Source organism: Glandiceps talaboti, chromosome 11 (assembly GCF_964340395.1).
Source record: "Glandiceps talaboti chromosome 11, keGlaTala1.1, whole genome shotgun sequence".
Lineage (NCBI taxonomy): Eukaryota > Metazoa > Hemichordata > Enteropneusta > Spengelidae > Glandiceps > Glandiceps talaboti.
In genome coordinates this window covers 13,265,142-13,286,035 of record NC_135559.1, presented here as the reverse complement: position 1 = coordinate 13,286,035, position 20,894 = coordinate 13,265,142, and the positions used below count along the sequence as shown (strand labels likewise).

The following is a 20,894-nucleotide window of genomic DNA, read 5'->3' as shown; positions in this document are numbered from 1 at the left end:
GATTTTCAAATCTTAATCAAAATTCTGTGACGGCTTTCGTTGCATGTATCAATATCATGTAAAATGCACAGTTTAGTGTGGCAAAGCAGATCTACTGGAGATAACGTTAGTGGAATCCCACCATTTTCAATCATGAAGTATTATTGTCGTTAAGCACCAGTCTTCTTTATTGCAATAATAGAACGCTTGATCACAAGAATTGAAAATATACTTGAGAAAATAATGAAGAATGACCGTGTACAGCAGTTTTCACTTTGTATAATTTGCAAGACATTTCATTGCACTCACAGGACACAACTTATTCATGTAAGTAGTGGAACAAATTTGATTAAATCGTCAATAAGAAGAAAATTTGTATTAAACTTTTGACTCCTAATTATTACTAAGCACGCAAGTAAGAATTTGAATAAACCTCCCACAGTGCATGAATACAAATATGATTTTGTCACTTATTTATGAAAGGAGAAAATTTTTCAGAAATATTCTTTTAGTTCTAATATGATGACCTTTTTGCATTCATGTATTCAGAGTTATATGTGTTGGAATTTTACAATTATACGCTGTCAGTTTTTGAATGTATGAATGATAATTTAAATGAGGTTTGATGGATTATTTGACTCAATAATTTTTTTTGGTGGCTGAAGTTTGACCTTGATTTTGACCTTTAGGGTCAATGATCAAATCCAGCCATTTCCTACATATCACTGACACTTCTTACTATTTATTTGTTACCATTAATTTCTTTTAAAGCATGTCACCATTCAGTCACATAGAAGTGAAGTATCATATAGAACTTAAAAGTAAAGTATTTGAGGGGTTCTATTTGAGGGGGACTGTGTCTTCTATGAAATAGTGCAATTTACTCCTTTGCCCAGCATTCAGTCAGTACCAGTTTCCAGTCATCTCATAGGGAAGTAATTCTGTCATATGTTATCATGATATTTCCTTGTTTAATAAATACTTGACACCATCGTCATCAAATCACAGGAAACGTTGTGGCATCAGGTGAAAAAAAATATTCTGGCTTATGAGAATGACATGACACCCACAAAACATTATGAATATTCAAAAGAATGGAAGTATAGCAACAATGTACGCATGAATAGGTTTCCTCTGAGCTTAATACCTGAAATCGATACTGATTGCGTAGTGGGCCAGGAACTGTACTAAATGAGAGATTTGAAAATGCAGATAACAATTACTGAAATCCTAACCCTGTAATATTTGGTACATTATTGCAATCAGTGATACACATTTAAGAAAATAATGGACCATTAAAACTGTGTCTTGTATCAATATGACCTTGTAACTATGTAAGTTCTGAATCACAGCAGAAAACACTAACCCCCGGTAGTAGTCATTACAGTACAGTCATAGTGATTGTCCACAAGGAATTCAATAAGTTATAATAGTACCTTATAAAATGAGTCATTTCCCTTATATATTTATCCCTACCATAAAACTGTAATGGATGTCAAAGTTCTAGTTATCTATGTGTACTAGATGTTGTAAATTTGATGACATTTGATGGGTCGGATGAGTCCGATGAGCTTAGTAGGTAAACACTGCAAGGTCTTCTCTGTAACTTGAAATAGCTTTCATATTTTCTGAAATGACCAATTTAAAAGTTACCGTAATATTTATTCATTTTTCACTTCATTTTGATGAGTCTGATGAGCTTAGTAGGTAAACACTGCAAAATCTTGTCTGTAACTTGAAATAAGTTTCATATTTTCTGAAATGATCAATTAATAAGTTATTTTAAAATGTTTTCATCTTTCACTTCATCGTTTTGATGGGTTGAATGAGTTAAATGCGCTGAGTGGGTAAACATTGCAGAGTCCTGTTTGAAACTTAATAACTTTCATATTTTCTAAAATGATAATTAATAAGTTATCCTAAAATGTGTTCTTTTTCTTCGTAGTGATGGGTTGGATGAGTCGGATCCACTCAGTAGGTAAACACTGCAAAGTCTTGTCTGTAACTTGAAATAATTTTCATATTTTCTGAAAGGATCAATTAATAAGTTACCTTAAAATGTTTTCATCTTTCACTTCATCATTTTGATGGGTTGGATGAGTTAGATGCGCTGAGTGGGTAAGCATTGCAGTGTCCTGTTTGTAACTTAATAACTTTCATATTTTCTGAAATGATAATTAATAAGTTATCCTATAATGTATTTATATCTGTCACTTCATAATTTTGATGGATTGGATGTACTCAGTAGGCAAACACTACATCTGCGTACAATATTGTATTTATAATGTATCTGTCATCAACCAAAATTTGGAGAAAAATGCAAACTCATGACAGAGTCTCCATACTTCTGATTGATTGTTTGTTTGTTTGTTTGTTCATCCATCCTTGTATTCATTCATTCATTCATTCATTCATTCATTCATTCATTCATTCATTCATTCATTCATTCATTCATTCATCATTCATGCAATCATTGATTGATTCATTGATTGATTCATTGATTGATTCAAATCATTCCATTCATCTATTCACTCATTCATACATTTGTCATTCCTTTATTTGTTCATTCATTCATTCATTCATTCAGTTCATTCATTCATTCATTTATTCTTTCATTCATTCATTCATTCATTCATTCAGTTCATTCATTCATTCATTCATTCATTTGTTCATCCATCCGTCCATTCATCCATCTATTCATTCATACATTCATTTAGATGTTTTATCTCTGTCCATTATAATGATCTTTGTATTCACCATCCTTCTTTGTAGCTGGTTTAAACTGACAAATTAAATAATTTAATATCTCCAGTCATTCATCCATCCACCATTCAAATGTTCATCTTTAAATCTACCTATTCATCCATCCATCTGATTTACCTCTTAGCTTGTATCACATTTCGTAGGAATTGTAACAGACTAATTATTTTTTGGGTTCAAAGTTCTGGGTTGCTGACTAAGACTGCAAAGTGTATTCAGCAAACATTCCATGGGGATAAACCATGATATCCCATAAAACTGAACATAATGCAGGGGAAGACATTTGGGATTAGATGGAACATCCAATGGAACGGGTATGTGTTCCATTTAATGCCGACTGTTTTCCACTCTCATTCCTGGCAAGACATACAACGTTATCTTCTGATAGTGTAAATATATATTCTTCCTCAATAGTTTTCTTCATTCAGGGAAAGAAATTACAAGTGCCCTATAGAGGCCTTGTCACTATGAATCGATAGACAAGTAGTGACAAAATCCGGTCATGAATATGTTTCAGCTGTATGAAAGAAAATTTGGGGAATAATATAATAATATCTCTGCAATTACAACTTATCAACAAACTAGAAAAATTAATGGTAATTTTGAATGTTTTTGACAAACATTTCAAGTACTGATATAGATGTGAGTTATCTTGACATAGAACAACCAGGGTCTAAAACCTGTATTTTCTGTTTGAGTGTATACAACCTGGCTTGTATGTGATAAGAATAAGTTAGTGCTTTCCATAACAACTTTACAGGCATGGTTTCTAATGTACAAGGTCAGTGACTTGTAATGTGATATCCATGCTGATAGGATGAACACAGTTGCAAGGTTTCTCCAAATTTACTGAATTAGGTTTCAAGGATTATACATAATTGTAATGGAAGCACAGAGTTTTTTTTTTTGCTTAATAAACTGAATATTAACAGAAAATGGAAAACTTATGATTTTCTACATTGTATAAATATTTAAGCAAACTTGGTGAAAAATGACATAGGAACTCAGGTAGATATTACCTTCTGACCAGGTTACCACCCTTTATAGCTACATCAGCTGGAACTGAAACATTTTTTGTTAGATAAAATGACTTAATTACTCACCCTGAATGGTATTAAATCTCCTGTGAGTAAACATATTTGTGTAGCTATAGTATACATGATATGGTACTTACTATGAATTCAATCAAATTGATTTTTATGTCCGCACCCTAAAACCAGTGCGCCAAACTAGATCACAGTTTCTATCTACTTCTGTACTTTAAAAAAAAAAAAAAAAAAAATTTTGTGCTGGGAATAGCTCCCAGCGATTTTCTGTTATGCAGACAAATACACACACACACACACACACACACACACACACACACACACACACACACACACACACACACACACACACACAAATGCTACAGAGATCCTACTTCTGTACTTACATGTATCAACTGCTGAACATGTAAGATGTCTAAATATTGGTATTTTAACAATTTTCAGTGAATATATTGACATCCAATTGAAAAAAATGATACTCTAGTCACAGCTACTGTACATGTAGCTTTAAGTTCAACACAATTACTGAATGCACAATATAATATAATGATACATACACCCTGATTACTCTATTTTTTATGCCCTGTGGAAGAAAATAAATGAAGCATTTAAAATGTGAAAGTAAGAATTTAACCTTGTCGTTAGGTTATATTGCTTTACTCATATTTTGTTAAATAGTGTACTTGTACATATTGTTATCAATAACTTGAAAAAAATGAGTTTACAACAATTCTAAAATTACCATACATTTGTATAGCAAAACAATTTCTTGATATGTATAAAAACAAATACATTATGTATGTACTTTCAAAAATCACTGATGGAAACCACTAGTCTACAATTATAAAGGCCTTAAGGGGCAACTTATACATGTATGTATGTGTTTTGCACATAAGAAAAAAAATCTGGTATGGCCTCATCAAAACATATAGACTGTGCCTTCTGTATTTCTGATTATTATGGACATTTCTTTAAAGTTTTCATTACAGTCACAATATGTGACTGACATGTATTGTGTATAAGGTTACTTTGAAATGATATTTTTATATTATCAGTCATGTTGATAGACAAATTTCATATACATGTATTAGACCCTTCAAGCAAGCAATATAAAATGTCCATTATGAATTGACAACTTAAACCAGGACATATCGAATCTTTGAATGCTTCTTATTCAATTTGCTGTGATTGCGCATAAATTATGAGAGAGTGCTCGGAGCTGAACTCCATACATGTATGTTACAGATTGCAATTCTCAGAGCAATTTGAACACTTTAATAGTAATAATTTGATTGCCACATATAAATGCAAAAGCTTACAATGGAAATTGGTGTAGCTTTACAGATAAATAAGGTAAAAGAAAACCACATTAAATAGGTAAGAATATAAACTAAGACAAAATGCAATGGTAGACATCGATTTAAAGCAGTGACATAATGATTTTGAATAGATGAAATTGTTAAAGGCGTAGTTAGGATTAGGATTAAAATTTCAATGTAGAAAACAGTTGTCTGGCAGAGATATAGAAAAAGTTAATCCAGAACACAAGAATAATGATCCCATATTATCTGTGGCTCCACTGATAAAATAACACTAATATGAAAACCTGAGATTGAATCAACATCTGATTAACTTTTTTCTACTTTCTAAGTTGCATGGCTTTATTTATAGTTTTCGTCACTTTTTCTGAAATAACAGTAAATCCATACTGACATAACCCAAATTACTTATTTACACAATGTATACTTTAATAATATGGCAAGCATAAATAGTGCACTTATGATTTTTACAGTGGATGTAGTCAGATCCAATTTAAAAATAATGAACGGATACTAAATTCTAAAAGCCTTAAGAAAGATAATAATCCTCATGCCTCACATTAAAATATGTAATAATTTCTTGGAAAAATAGGACAGATTGATACTCTCATTTGCAATTATTTTCATTATTGCGGTAATACTGGAACTTGCCTAGTATAAAATTTCAACAGCAAACTAGCATTGTTTCTGCTTACCTAGATGTAAATAGTATGTGTTCACTTCCCCTGACCATATCTTTTACATTTTTAGATTGCTGAACAAAATCCTTTCAGATAGGAAAAGAGAAATCAAATATAGGCATGTAGAGTGTACTCGGGGTAGATTTTTATTTAGGGTAGAAATCTGAAAATTGGGCAGAAGGTTTCTTGAATCTGACCTCACCTCTTTTAAAACTACGTCATAGTAGATTTACTTAGAGTTTGGGGTCTCAAGGCTATATGTATAGTAAGATATAGAGTACTCCATCAATTGATGTGTCAAAAACAGACTTCAAACATAGCAAAAAATTCACATTATTTTTATTCTGAAGACCCACTTTGGATTAGGATTGAAATCAGTTTTCTGTCAGAGCTAAAGAAAAAGTTAGTCCAGAACAAATGAATTATCCCATGAATCCTTATTACGATAACACTAATGAGATGACCAGGGATTGAAACATAGGCCTTTTAAGTTTAACTGTCAGCACAGAATGTTTGAATTAAATTACTAGTAATACTACATAATGTCCAGTACATGTTTCCAGTCACTGTTAACCTGGAAATTTTCGCTGAAGACTTATCTTCGCTTATTTCACTAGAATTTTAAGTAGAAAACAAAAATGCGAAAATAAATGCCTTCTTTTATGTAAAACCAATGTGCTAGTGTGGAAATTAGTGTTTAAGAACTAGCTGAAGTCTGTAAAATCGCAAGATTTTCGAGTAACAAAAATATCTAAGTTTACAGTACAAATATATTGTGTATTGTAACTGTAGTTTTATCTGGTTGTCTTTTATTTCTATGAATGTATATTTGTTTGTTTTGGGGTCCACATTTATAGTATAGATGTTCGTCACCTTTGTGGACTATCTGACTTTTGTCAAAGTTAAATAGATAATTTAAAAAAAAAAGGGAAGTGTATAATAAAACTGGTGATAAATGTCAAAAATAGTCTGATAATTTATTGTTTAAAGATCATTACAAAATACATGTCTCAATGGTGTGTACATAATAAATTGCAAGGGTTAACAATATGATTCAGAGAGAAAAAAAATACATAATTGTTAAGTACATGTACATCACATCATAAAATCACAAGTTTGATTAAAAACAACAAGTGAAACAATACAGGACACATTAGAACTTCATAAATGTATTCTAAAATGATGTACAAATGAATTGAACAGCATTCTCCCCAGAGGTACCCAACCTAGGATTTCTTGTAAATAACTTTAAAATAATTAACCGTACAATGTGTTGTTTGTATTGCAAATTTAGTGACATCATTGTGATCTCTATTTTTTGGGAGAAAACTTGTGAAAAATAGCGAACACAGATTATATTTGAATATCAAACAAAATAATATGACATTTTGAAGATGTGATGCAATGCCAAAGATATGTATTAATAAATTAATCAAACTATGTGAGAGTGACTCAGAACAGAAATTGACGTGATAAAACATCAGATATTAATCATATTTCAATTATGAACTAATTGATTGGTATGCGCAGTGACCGTGGCAACTAAATTAGTGTGGTACCACTCAAATGTAATATAAATCAATATAAATAACAGACACCCACTCGCCATCACTCACATGTGATTCATGACAACACGGTAGATTGACATCAAATGTCATTAGATTGTTCCGAGTCAACCAAAGACTGATAGATAAGTGGTTCTCATAGATTATTCATAAATGTCAGTCTACTTTCTCTGTTATTAAATATGTACCAGAGATTACTTGTACTGGTGCGAGCACATATTAGTGGTATTTTCACTGCAGTGCAATACTGAAAGCAACTGCATGCAAATGATATGCAAAAGAGGACATGATCGGTCGCTACACCCAAAATTGCATGATTTTCATGGAAATTTGCTGTTTGAGATAAACACATATGTAATAATAACAGCACCCTGTGGCACATGATTTCCAGTGTGGGTACTCAGGGGTATTTGCACTCGTGCTTGCAGTGTTTTCTGCTGCACTTTCACTCGCTACCCTCATGAAAGTACGGGCGCAGAGAACTCTGCAAGCACTCATGCAATTACCCAGAGTATGCCACACTTGCACTCCCATATCATATTAGCTTTTAATTCTGGTTTAACAATATGCAATTCATTATGATTAGAATCGATGCAGTAGTTTTTGAGATGTCGTGTCCACAGACAGAGTCAGACAGAGAGAAATATAACATATTAAGTTGCATAACCTCCCCATTATATGGCAGGCAAATATCTATGTAACCTGGGGGGAGTGGGGCTACAAAAATGCTTGGGTATATGGGGGGGGGGGGGGGGGGGGGGGTATGAATTTTTGAGAGCGCGAAGAGGGGGCTACAAAAAAAATTCTGACCAAAATATTTTCTTGTCAGGTCCCCCTGTTGTAATTTTCTTTTTTTTTCCATGACGGAATGAGAATGTTGATAATGTATACAGGTCAGATATTGCCAAGTCTTTTGGCTATCCATAATGCGGACACTTGTGACATTTGTGACAACATCAACTATAAATATCAAAATAAATATGCAAGCCAGCACAGTGCTGATAATATATAACATTTCAAACATAAATAGTGAATTCAGGTGTTTAGTTACAAAGTACAACCACCTGTCATTCAAAGGTCACCACATTTCATGTATACTAATCATAAGAAATTGATAACCTCTGTACAGACTACAGAACCTCTCCTTGAATTCACGTGGCTGTGTATAAATCCCCAATTATTCCCGGATTGCCGGATCAAAGCCAGGTTTGACAAGTCAAGGGGTACTCAGTCAGAGATCTCCGAGTGAAAGATGCTTGACTGCTTCTCAAAGCGTTGATGAATCACGTCTATTTGACATTGATGAAAGAGATGTCGATACTGATTACTAGCGGTGCCCCTTTTCAAAGTTGAGGCATCATTACCACACAAATGCTTGAAAGCATTTACAGAGTGTCATCGTATATAAATATTTGATTACCCTTTTTCCAAAAGGAGACAGTTTCTGACTTGAGAGAGAAACCAACCTGGACTAGTCAACCTTGAGGTGTGTTAGTTGTCTATACATCAAATATGGTAGCACTATCACTGTATCAGTCAAGCAGGAAAACGTGACACTGAATTGCTGTACATATACACTTTACAGCTAAAATGATGTTGGTTTGGCATTTCAGTTATGTATTAAACATGATATTTTTTACCCACACTCAGACAACTTCAAATGCAAAAGAAACAATTATACCAGCGCCAGTAATATCAACGAAAAATCGAGGAAAGCAATAGCACTTTTGAAAGTTTTGACTCATATTTTGAACACAGCAGAATCAATGATGTAGACACGTGTTGTCGTGACATAGACGTGCATTGTCATAGAACAACCAGAATATATATTCCTTATTTTTTGTTGAACCTGGCTCGTGCATGGTATAAAGGGTTTTGTTATTACATGTCTCTGACTCGTACTGACAAGGTCCCTTAGGTCACTGTATTTGTCTTGGCTGAATGAAGTAAATATTGAGAAAGAATAATATGTGAAAGATTGTCATCTGCAAGATCTTGATATTGTATTCGATGTGTGATACACTCTTCCTGTCTTGAAAATAGGTCTTTCTGACCTCAGTCACATTGCTAATCGAACCTTCCAAGGTTGGGCACATCTGTACTAAGCCATTGAACACCAGTTCATAAATCGTTATTTGAGTCATTAAAGTTAGCTTCGTGTGTGATACCATGAAATATGGGAAGGTATACAGAAATCTTGTTTATGTATGAATTCGATTTCCTCTCTCAGAGGTAACAACTCTAATGGCAATTAAACTTGATCGGCATGAATCAGTAAATTCTTACATGCAATAAAAGTATAAATACCAACAGCCGTAAAATTATATTATATTTGAATGAAGACAGATCTGAAAATGTCATTTTATATTCATCTGAACATAGATTGCAGTGTATGACTTTTAAATACTATAACTCATACAAAAATTGATTGGCTTCATTTATTTTTTTTATAAGAATGGAAAATAGTTTAGCCTCATTGATTCTTTGGAATAATCCTAGACCCCGGAGTGAACTCCTCCAAGATCTATGGAAAAATATACAGAAATCCATGGAATTCATCTCAGTACTACGATTAGATTTCACAAATTCTAAGAAAGCTTCAGATTATTATCCAGTGCATGAATGTAATTTTTAAAAAATGATTGAAACCTCATTATTACTCCACAGAGTCATTCTCGCAAATTATTGCTCCAAGATCTTTGGAAAAATATACAGAAATCCATGGAATTCATCTTAGTAGATTGTATTTCACAAAATTCTAGGAAAGTATCAAATTATCATCCAGAGCATGACTGTAATTTTCGAAATGATTCAAACCTCCTGTAAGACATTATTACTTGACAAATTCATTCTCACAAATTGCTTTCTTTATGACTTCCCCTCCTAAAAAGGCAAATTACTTCTTTCCACTAAATCTGATGCTGTACATTGGTTGTCTGACAGGATCATCCATCATTTTATTACATCACTTACAACAAAGACAGCGTGAATCTTGTTTGAATGGATTTCTGTATCCAAGTGACATATCTCCCATTGTGTGTTAGAAGATTATAGTGTAGAAATTGATATCGTAGATCAGTAGAGGTGTACATATATAGAAAAATTAGACTATACACCATACATTGCATTTTATGTCAAATGTACAACAAAATCAACCAGACGATCTCATTCACACACGTTCCATGGAATACCAACAAAAACCAATACATACAAATATTCCTATTATCCCCGCACCATAAATGACAGGAATAATCTCACAAATAATATTGTCTGCTCTACCGAAGTATTCAAAGAACAAGTATCAGAACACATTAACTCTTTTCACCATTACTAGGGATGTCCATACACGTACACATTCACAAACTTGGTGTGATACTTATTAGTATTACAGAGTAAACAGAAACAGAAACAGAAATAGAATGTCGAAGATTTCAACATAGAAATTGATGTTACAGTAATGGAAGATTGTGATGTAGAAATTGTATGCGAAGGATCAGTAGAGGTGTACATCAATTGTATATATACATTATGGAATGAATTAGATGTGATACAGTAACTTATGCAATAGTAATAATACGTTCTTGTACCACAATCAAGGCTTCTTATTACTCACGAGTAACGTTTCGCCTGTTCAGGTCGACAGACTTTGTCAAACTATCCATTACGATTGTTCATTTTAAGGCAAGAAATTCACCCCACATAGAAGCACTGAGTATAATTCAGTGACATTTCACCTCTTAGTACAATGTAGAATATTGTATATGATAGATCAGTTGGGGTTATATGTATGTCGTGTACATGTAAATTAAGGTTATTCATTTTCAAGCAAAAATTAGAACTGATACATTAACACTATACACAATACATGTAATTACAAACACCATTTTCCATTTTATGTTCAAAGATTGTAATGTAGAAATTGATGTGATGGATGGATCAGTTCTGAAAAAACATGTAATTCAAGATTGTCCGTGTCAAATTAAAGTTCATTTCTTCAATCAACAGTAGAATAATAATAGCAGAGACTTCCAATATTTCAACAACTGACGGGCATCTTCATCTGGGAATGAAGCCAAGATCTATTTCAAATTTTCAAGAGAAGAATTAGAACTGATACTAGTACCCAGTGTGCCCTCTAATGATAACCAAATTTTGTTGTTGTAAGTCAAAATGATAAAAACTGGGATTTCTTGTGAGTTACCACATAGTAAGAGATAGAGGAACATCAAATTTGGGTGTGTTACTAGAAACTGTATGCATTAGTGGTGCACCAAATTGGCTTAGAGGGCACATTGCTAGTACCACACACAGTACGTTAGAAGTGGCATCTTGCATTTTATGTTCAAAGATTACAATGTAGAAACTGTGGTGATGGATCAGTTAGGGTCGGGTATACATGTAAGTTAAGTTCATTCATTTTAAGGCAAGAATTAGAACTGACATAGTATCTCCATGTACATGTACAATACATTGAGCCCCATTTAGTTTGGAAAGTACTATTTATCATCCTGCTCACCTGATAATGAGATTGAAGAGTTACTTACAGATCTTGACCAGTGTTTACCATTAACTGGTACTAGCATAGAGATAACATCTCTGTTCACCATCCTTGTATAAGCCATTCTTATGCTGTCTAATGTGAAAGAAATTATTTTATATTTTTTAGACATCAAATTGAAATACATATTGATATGATGAAATACAAATGAAAAAGGTTTCCACTTGGAATTGAAAAGGGTTTAAATATTTATTAAAGATGTAAACTCCATGTGAAAGGGATACTTTACAAATATGATATTTGGGGACAAGGAATCTATGATTGATTTCTGACTTAACTCTAACATATTGAAACTGCGATGTACTACAATGTGCATATAGATTTGAGTGTAATTAGGGGGTTTAATATACATGTACTTGAATATAGATAACATGGAATTGATGATGAAAATAGCATGAAAACGACTATAGTTAGGGCTCCAGTACTTGAACATAAGTATCATGGCAATTTCAATGTCCTCAGTTTAATTTGTAGGGCTTCGTTATAATTGAGCATAAATGCAAATGGTGTGGGTTAAACTGTGGTATAAACTTGAACTTGAAAACAAATACCTGATAGTTGGACAGAATGCATTCACATTGTACTTATACTTTGACATGGTAAACTGATAGTAAATACCAATGGAAAGTGTGGCTACAGGGTGCACGCATGCTTAGTTAGTTATGTTTACGAAAACAAACAAACAAAATAACAAACAAAATAAACAAAACAAATAAATAAATACTAGCAACCATCAACAACAGAGTTATTACAAATCAGCACAACAAGAATTAATATACGCTTTGCTATACGTGAAATAGTTACAATTGTACATACAATCCAATTATGACCATTTCGCATATAGGAAAACATGCTGTACTTCTTATTGTTGATACATAATTACTCTGTTGTTGATGCTTGTCAGTATTTATTGATTTTTTTGTCTGTTTGCTTGTTTTTGTATTTCTTTCTTTGTTTGTTTGTTTGTTAGTTTTCCTAAACATATCTATTAAGCCTGCACACCCTATGGATTGGTAGGTCAGTAAACGGGCTCACCTCATAAAATGTAATAATACAGCAAAGCTGGGAGTCAGTGACCATAATAATAGAACACAGGATATAGAAAATTCAATCAATTATGTTTAGTTCCTGAGTGGCTCAATTGCAGTCCTTCATATCAATATGAATTGATTAATGATGGCCAGAAACTGCAAAACAGGAAAGCCCGTTGCGAAGCCTGTAATCTGATAAAGGAGATTTCTATTAAATAGTGCTTAAATCTTACATGTAAATATGGCTTTAGTTGTCACGACATGAATTTGTAGGTATAATACATGTAAAGTCTGTATATTTGATCAAAAGATTTTAATGAAAGGAATTTCACATTTATACTGTTCTAGTATTAATATTGTTTTAAGGTGTTTTAAAACAGTATGGGAAAGTGTTTGGGTTGTCGGTGGCTGAGCGGTAAGCTTGTACACCTCTTACCACAGCAGTCTGGGTTCGACTGCCACATGTTGGCTTGGTTTGATTAAAATTTAACTAGGTCTGTATGTACATGTAAGAAGGGTGATGCTCAGTTTGACCCTGCCTAACAATGCAGGTTTTCCCCGGGTACTCTGGTTTCCTCCTGCTTCTTCAACACTAGGGCACTAGGGTGCTGCTCTTATGGTGACCATTCAAGAAATTTCCGAATTTATTTGGATAAATAAAGATTATTATTATTATTATTATTATTATTATTATTATATAAAAACTAGGATTATTATTATTATTATTATTGATAATTATTATTATAAAATAAAAGTACATATTAGGAGTATAAAAACTATGATGCGATCACCAACATTGGTGGGGGGGGGGGGGTCTACCATATGATGTGATACATTTTGTAAATGTGCATACCTCAGGAAATGCAAGTTGCAATGTATGCATGTTGAGATATGCTGTGTTGTGCATGTGTAACATGTAATGTGTGTACCGTTCTAGGTATGCATTATCATTATGTTAGTTTGGAAAATAGAAACAGGGTGGACTCTACATCATTGCAGAGACATTACTGATACCTCCATTTGTACATTTCTTTCAACTATTAACGTTGCATAACTACTGTCCATTTCAGGAAACCACAGATGGTCGTCCTAAGATTATAGATTTGATAGATACAACTGGTAGTGGTGATGTTGATACGTCAACGGTGGTTGAAGTCACTGATGGGGAGGTGATTGGACTCTCAGGAAGAAAACTTACCGTAAGTAATGAATACCTGAATACAGTGTGTGATAGCTATGTACATGCATGTGTGTGTCTGTGTGCATGTGTGCATGTATGAACCATATGTGTGTGTATGTGTGTGTGTGTGTGTGTGTGTGTGTGTATGTATGTATGTATGTATGTATGTATGTATGTATGTATGTATGTATGTATGTATGTATGTTCTTGCATTAGCAAGAACATTGGATAATTTACATCACCATGATATTTAAATCTCATCATTGACATTTCAGATTCCAACAGAATGGCAGAACCCAAGTGGAAAATATCACATAGGAATGAAAAATGTCTTTGAATTATTTCCCAAGAACCTCAAAGACAGGATACAGGTAAGGTTTTGTGCTTTCCCTGCAGTGTCAAAGTGGATGGAGACGGAGAAACAGACAGACAGACAGACAGACAGACAGACAGATGTGGTTGACTCTTAGGAAAACATTTTGAAGCAAAATTAAAATTCTAGAAAGTAGGGATTTTTTCTCACTTCATAAGCGTACACAGAGTGACTCTTACCTCTAGATGACCTCACATTTTGTTTTAGAAAAATTCAAACATAGTTTAACTGTGCAGTAACCTTCTAGACTGGTAGTTTGCAGGTTAATTAGTATGCATTATATTGTCTCCTTTATTTTGCAGAAAGAGAGAAAGGAAAAGGTATGGGAACCAGCTCATAAGACAGCAATAGCAGAGGCAAACAGGCATTTAGAAGAATTTGATACTGCAAACCCTAGCCCAAAAGAACAAGTAAGTAAGAGCACAGAAAATCAAGTAATGCTTAATATGCAAATTAAGTGATTAGATATGCAAAAGCAGCTAAGTTTTCATATTTTGCCTAATAATAGAAGCAAACAGGCAGTTAGATGGATTTGATACTGCAAACCCTAATACTAAAGAACAAGTAAGTAAGAGCACAGAAAATCAAGAAATGTTTATGCAAATTAAGTGATTAGATATGCAAAACCAGGTAAGCTTTCATATTTTACCTAATAATAGAAGCAAACAGGCAGTTAGATGGGTTTGATACTGCAAACCCGAATACTAAAGAACAAAATTAATAAGTTTTTGTACTCAGAAATTCATTACTGCTAATCTTCTTGAGAAAGTCCTTGAAATGTATGCAAATTAGTTTAATAATATGCAAAATTAGCATATTCTAACAGTTAGTGATTTGTAAAGGAAACAATTTTTATAAAGGTTTAAGAGAAAACATCATTATGTCCAGTTCTTTTTGTTTTTGACATGTTCAAATGTTTCATCACCATACTTGTTGTCTACCCTATGTTACCATATACATCAATATTTCATCTTTCTTCATGTTAGGAACTTAAAAGACAAAGAGAAGATTTGGCAGCTCAACTTGAAATTCTGAATAACCTTGAGAAGAAATATTCTGACCCAGGTCCAGTGTACGACTGTCTTGTTTGGTATGACGGTGCAACATGGAGGTGAGGCATGGTTTGAAAATTTTGAACACATATTTCAAACACAGCAGTAGCAATAAAAAAGACACGCGTTGTCATGACATAGACACATGTTGCCGTGACATAGACAGGCATTGTTGTGACGTCGAACAACCAGAGTATATATTCCATATTTTTTGTTTAACCTGGCATATGCATGGTATAATGATACACTAGTAGTGTTAAATAATTGTATAAAAGGGAAGGATACAGCATTCCTCAAAAATATACTCCAGATGTTTCAGACAAGATTTTCACAATAATGACAAATATTACCCAATGTGTAGGCTTAATTCTTAATTCTGTTAATTCTGTTTTGTTATCAGGGCTGTAGTTGATACTAGTGAGACTGGAGATCTGGCTTCCTGTACAGTGTTAGCAAACTATAGAGATTGCCTACAGTATGCTACATTTACTCAGAAAGGTAAAACTTTTATGTGGATGTGTTATGTATACATGACAGCAGAGTGGGGGAAGGGAGGGATGGGTTACTTATTCATTGCTCAGTTGTGTAGATGTATACATTAGCCATGGGTCCTTTTTTTTCGTCAAAAATAAAATTCTCAGAAATGGGTAGATGTTCGGAAACTGATGGATGGCAAATCCCTTTCTAAAATGTATCTGATTACCCCCTATTAACCCACTCCACTACCCCAATCCCCACCCCGGATACAATCACTTTGAGGGGAAAGTACAGTTTGATTTGTCACACATGTAAGTGTGTGCAGCAATGTATGAAAACAGGTTTAGCAGAATTTTTATTTTCTAACTGTCAAAGTGTATTTGTAGCTGATGATATGTATGTGATTGGCAGCCTGGAAAGTTGTTCATTACCTTTATGTGTTGTGTATGTTTTCTATTATAATGTTATCCTTACAACAGACATTATTAAAAGTCTTTCAACAGACATGATTTGGATCGTTATTGGACAGATATGAGGGATATCAAGCTAAGCTATCAGTAGTAATCAACCCACTAATCTCAAACTCAAACTCAAACGGAACATACATGTATTGTGAAGTGGTCTTTATTCAAATAATTATTCAAACATGATGTACCTACATCAAAGTCATCTGTACTCACACAATTTGACTTTTGTTCATCTCTTTATTTTTCTTACAGATTTGTTAAATTACTCTGTGAATATTTACGATGACGGTAATGTTCTTTGTATCGTCACGAATGCTGGATCCCATGGAACACACGTTGCAAGCATTGCTGCAGCTAACTTCCCGGAAGAAACAGACAAGAATGGAATCGCTCCAGGTGCACAAATCGTAGCTATCAAAATTGGTGACTCCAGATTAGGGTCCATGGAAACTGGAAGCTCATTGGTCAGAGCTGTAAGTATTTGTTTATTTATTAATCTTTCATATACAGACACCATTTCAGTACATAGAAAAGTGTACAACAAGTAAAAAACAGTCGGAGAATGTTTTTGATTAAACAAAAAATATGGAATATATACTCTGGTCATTCTACATCATGACAGATGGCGTCTATATCACTGGTTTTGTTGTGTTCAAAATATGAGACAAAACATTCAAAATTAGTATTTCTTTCCCCAATTTTTCTTTTATACTACTGGTACTGGTATACTTATGTTATTCTCCAATCATTTTCTTCATTCAGCTGGAAAATACTCATCACCCTAGGGTTTTATAACTACTCGTCTAGCGACTTGTAGTGACAAGGCCCCTTAAGTCACTCATATTTTCCTTGGCTGAACAAAGAATGGGAATAACATCTAAGTATATCACCTATCAGACTAGCCGAGTCATTATGTGCTACATGCATAAAAATTAGGGCAATATGTACAAGGGGTGAAATGAAGGAAAATGACATTGAAGACCCCCTTGATGGTTCATTATGCCTCTCAAGAATAGCAAATTATTGGCTTTGATGTCTCTATTTTGTACTTTCCTTTTACAGATGATTGAAGTTATCAACAAGAAATGTGACCTTGTCAACTTCAGTTATGGTGAAGCCTGTCACTTCCCAGATGCAGGGTGAGTTTAATAATAGTAGGGGGTTTCCTTGAATATAAATAGCGCCCTCTAGTGTTGAAGACATTTGAACAAATGAATCCTGTTTGGATAAGAAAACAAGGCTTTTGTTAGAGAAAGTTATTAGACCGAGTGAAAACTTAGTTTATGAGTACTTTGCGTCATGATGATCTTTTGGTTTTGTAAACAGCCTAGGAAGTTGCTGGCATTTGTAGGTGATGAATTGTCCAATGCAAGTGACATTTTAAATTTACTAGCATTTGGAAGGTGAAATTTCAACTTTAGCTGCATTTGACAGACAAATTTTGAAGCCCACTTGCATATTGACTATTCTCATGATGAGGAATTTATTTGTATTAATATGAATATTGTCATTCAACAAAATTGATGATTATTTGCATTCAACAAATAAACAAACATGACATTTGTCAAAGAGAATGTTGATAAGAATTAAAGGTCTATATACATATCTTATTTTACTTTACTCCAAAGTTTTTAATTTTGGGGGTATTTTGCTCCCAAAATTTAAAATTCAGGAGCAAGTTGATTGTACAAAATCCTACTCAAAAAGTTAACTTCCTAGACTGTGATACACCTAAAAAAAACCCAGAGGTCATGTAAGAGAACAAGGAAAAAATTACATGGCAGAAAAATGAAAAAAATTTAGAATGATTTTTAGAATGTTATTTTTGCAGATTGTCAGCTTGGAGATTGTATTTTTGGATTGACCTAAAGTTCTTTATCTTCATCCACATAACATTTTAAATTAATGTTTGTTTGTTTTTTCTTATTTTTAGTCGAGTATGTGAAATCATATCAGAAGCTGTGAACAAACATGGAGTTATTTATGTATCATCAGCTGGTAATAACGGACCTGCTCTGTCTTCACTAGGTTGTCCTGGTGGCACCGTCACCAGTGTTATAGGTAAGTGAGAGTTTCTGTGTATCTCAGACAAGAAAAAAAATAGAGATGGGAAAAGACTAGTAACTGAGTAGAAAAAAATTGAGCCTTGGACAATATTTTTCTTAAAGTGGTCATCTGGATGAAGATTGGGTATTTATTTTGGCATTTTAATTCATAAAACAATTTTATCATGGCTTCCTACTTGAAAAATCAATGTGAAACAACATTGGCTGAGTCTGTGTTTGTCACTCAATAGATTGCAAAAAGCTAAAAAAAAATGTGTAACAAGTTTGTTACTGTATGTACAATAACAAATAATTGTACACTTTTGTTAATGTTTTGTAATGTATTGAGTTATAAACAAGGGCTTGGTATGTGTTGTTTCACATTGATTTTTCAAGTATGAAGCCATGATAAAATTGTTTTATAAATTAAGAATCCAAAATAAATACCCAATCCTCATATCCATATGGCCACTTTAAAATGTGAATATCAAAAATGAAACATTTGAAAATTATAAGACATTACCAGCACTGATAACATCCCAAGGGACTTGTTCCAGTCTGGCATATTATCCTTTATTTGATATTTTCAACTGGTTTTTGTTTAATGTAAGATCATTTATTATCATGCTAAAACTGACTTCTGCACCTTCTGACATTTCATTGAATTATTTGAAGACATTCTCAGACGTAAATCATATTTAATGACATCCTGTTGCTTTTGTATCTAGCAGTTTGTCTTTTCACAATGTAATGTTTCAGTGATTTCCCCCATTTTCTTTTTCACTTGCCTGATAAAATTACATAGTTCTCACCACATCTACTTTCTCTATGATTTGTGTTTGTGTAGGCGTTGGTGGGTGCGTTTCTCTTGTTATTTGATACTGTGAAATTACATAGTTCTCACCACATCTACTTTCTCTTTGGCATGTGTAGGCGTTGGTGCATATGTGTCACCTGAAATGATGGCTGCCGAGTACTCTCTCAGGGAAAAACTACCTGGTACACAATATACATGGTCGTCTAGAGGACCAACGTAAGTCTTTGCTGTCAAATAAACTTGACCATCATCACCAGGCTAGGCTGTCGTAGAGTCTGTCTCTACCAGTAACATAGACTATGCCTCGAAAATAAACTCTTTAAATTTGTGCTGTTACTTTGTTCAATAAAACCCCAACCTATCCTCAGTTATGTTATAATTAATTAAGGGGTCACTATGCAAATCTGGGGTCACTATGCAAATTTTTGAAATAGAGGTCAAAATGATGTCAAAATTGAGTCATTTTAGAATCCAATATGGCCGTTGATTACTATGTTGACTCTGGGAAAATAAAAGATTGATGATTTTCATGAAAACAAGATGATGAACGTCCCAATTTCTTTTATTTTTTCTTAACATCAGGAACTTAGTAATTCACGTCATTCCCAAACAAATTTCCAGTTCCCCTGACATTTCATGTAGTCATAAAGAGGTCATAAAACTGTTCTTATCAAACCATGAAATTTAATACAAGTCTCTGCTGTTCCAAACATTCTGTGCCAAGTGTTATTAATTCAATCCAGTTGTTTACTTTTCCTGTTTGTAACAAGTTCCATTTGTAAACACTTGTCTGTCACTGGTTGTAATTATTCAGTTACAGAACAGAACAGTTGCTTTTGCACCTTTGGTGTGTCTAAATTAAAATATTTTATATATATTCGTATTCTTGTTATTTTTCTTCTTTCTAGTGTGGATGGTGCCCTGGGTGTTAGTATCAGTGCACCTGGGGGTGCCATTACAACAGTTCCTAATTGGACACTTAGGGGATCTCAGTTAATGAACGGCACATCAATGTCATCACCCAATGCATGTGGAGGAATAGGTAAGGGCCACATATATGAAATTTTATGTTTCTCATCATTATTTTGGCATAATATTCAGAATATACAATGAAGTTTACTATGCTAATTTACTACTTTTTATGATAAACAGAAACTCGGGGGGGGGGGGGGGGGGGGGCTGGTTAGTAATTTTTGTCTACATTTCCATATAAAATATGAAACATTGCTTACCAGTAATAAAGATAAAGTTTTCTTTTGTCACTAGTAGATAGATAGATAACACAGAGCTTCATTTCAAATATTTTAATGACAAATTAGCCATATACGACAGTGGCAGTCAAGGTTTTGGAACTAAGATAGGCACAAACTAAAATTATTATTGTGACATGTTGATGTCAGCTATTGAATGGACTTTGGTTCAACTGTACTCACAGTAGGGTGGCATTTCTGATAATATACATGATCTTGCAGTGTAATGTTTGGGGACTTCCAATGTTTACACTATCTTGAGGGTGATAACTTACATGATCTTGCAGTGTAATTT

At 33.5% G+C, this 20,894-nt stretch overlaps 1 protein-coding gene across 1 annotated transcript in view; it reads left to right on the top strand.

The window, feature by feature from the left end:
* LOC144441939 (tripeptidyl-peptidase 2-like) overlaps positions 1–20,894 on the top strand; it is a 55,637-nt gene that overhangs the window by 9,551 nt on the left and 25,192 nt on the right. The window contains exons 2-11 of the mRNA XM_078131206.1: positions 14,009–14,137; positions 14,394–14,489; positions 14,794–14,901; positions 15,478–15,602; positions 15,944–16,041; positions 16,740–16,960; positions 17,550–17,626; positions 18,421–18,548; positions 19,466–19,565; positions 20,258–20,391. Of these exons, the coding sequence (XP_077987332.1) occupies positions 14,009–14,137; positions 14,394–14,489; positions 14,794–14,901; positions 15,478–15,602; positions 15,944–16,041; positions 16,740–16,960; positions 17,550–17,626; positions 18,421–18,548; positions 19,466–19,565; positions 20,258–20,391 (1,216 nt within the window). The remainder of the gene's footprint in view (positions 1–14,008; positions 14,138–14,393; positions 14,490–14,793; positions 14,902–15,477; positions 15,603–15,943; positions 16,042–16,739; positions 16,961–17,549; positions 17,627–18,420; positions 18,549–19,465; positions 19,566–20,257; positions 20,392–20,894) is intronic.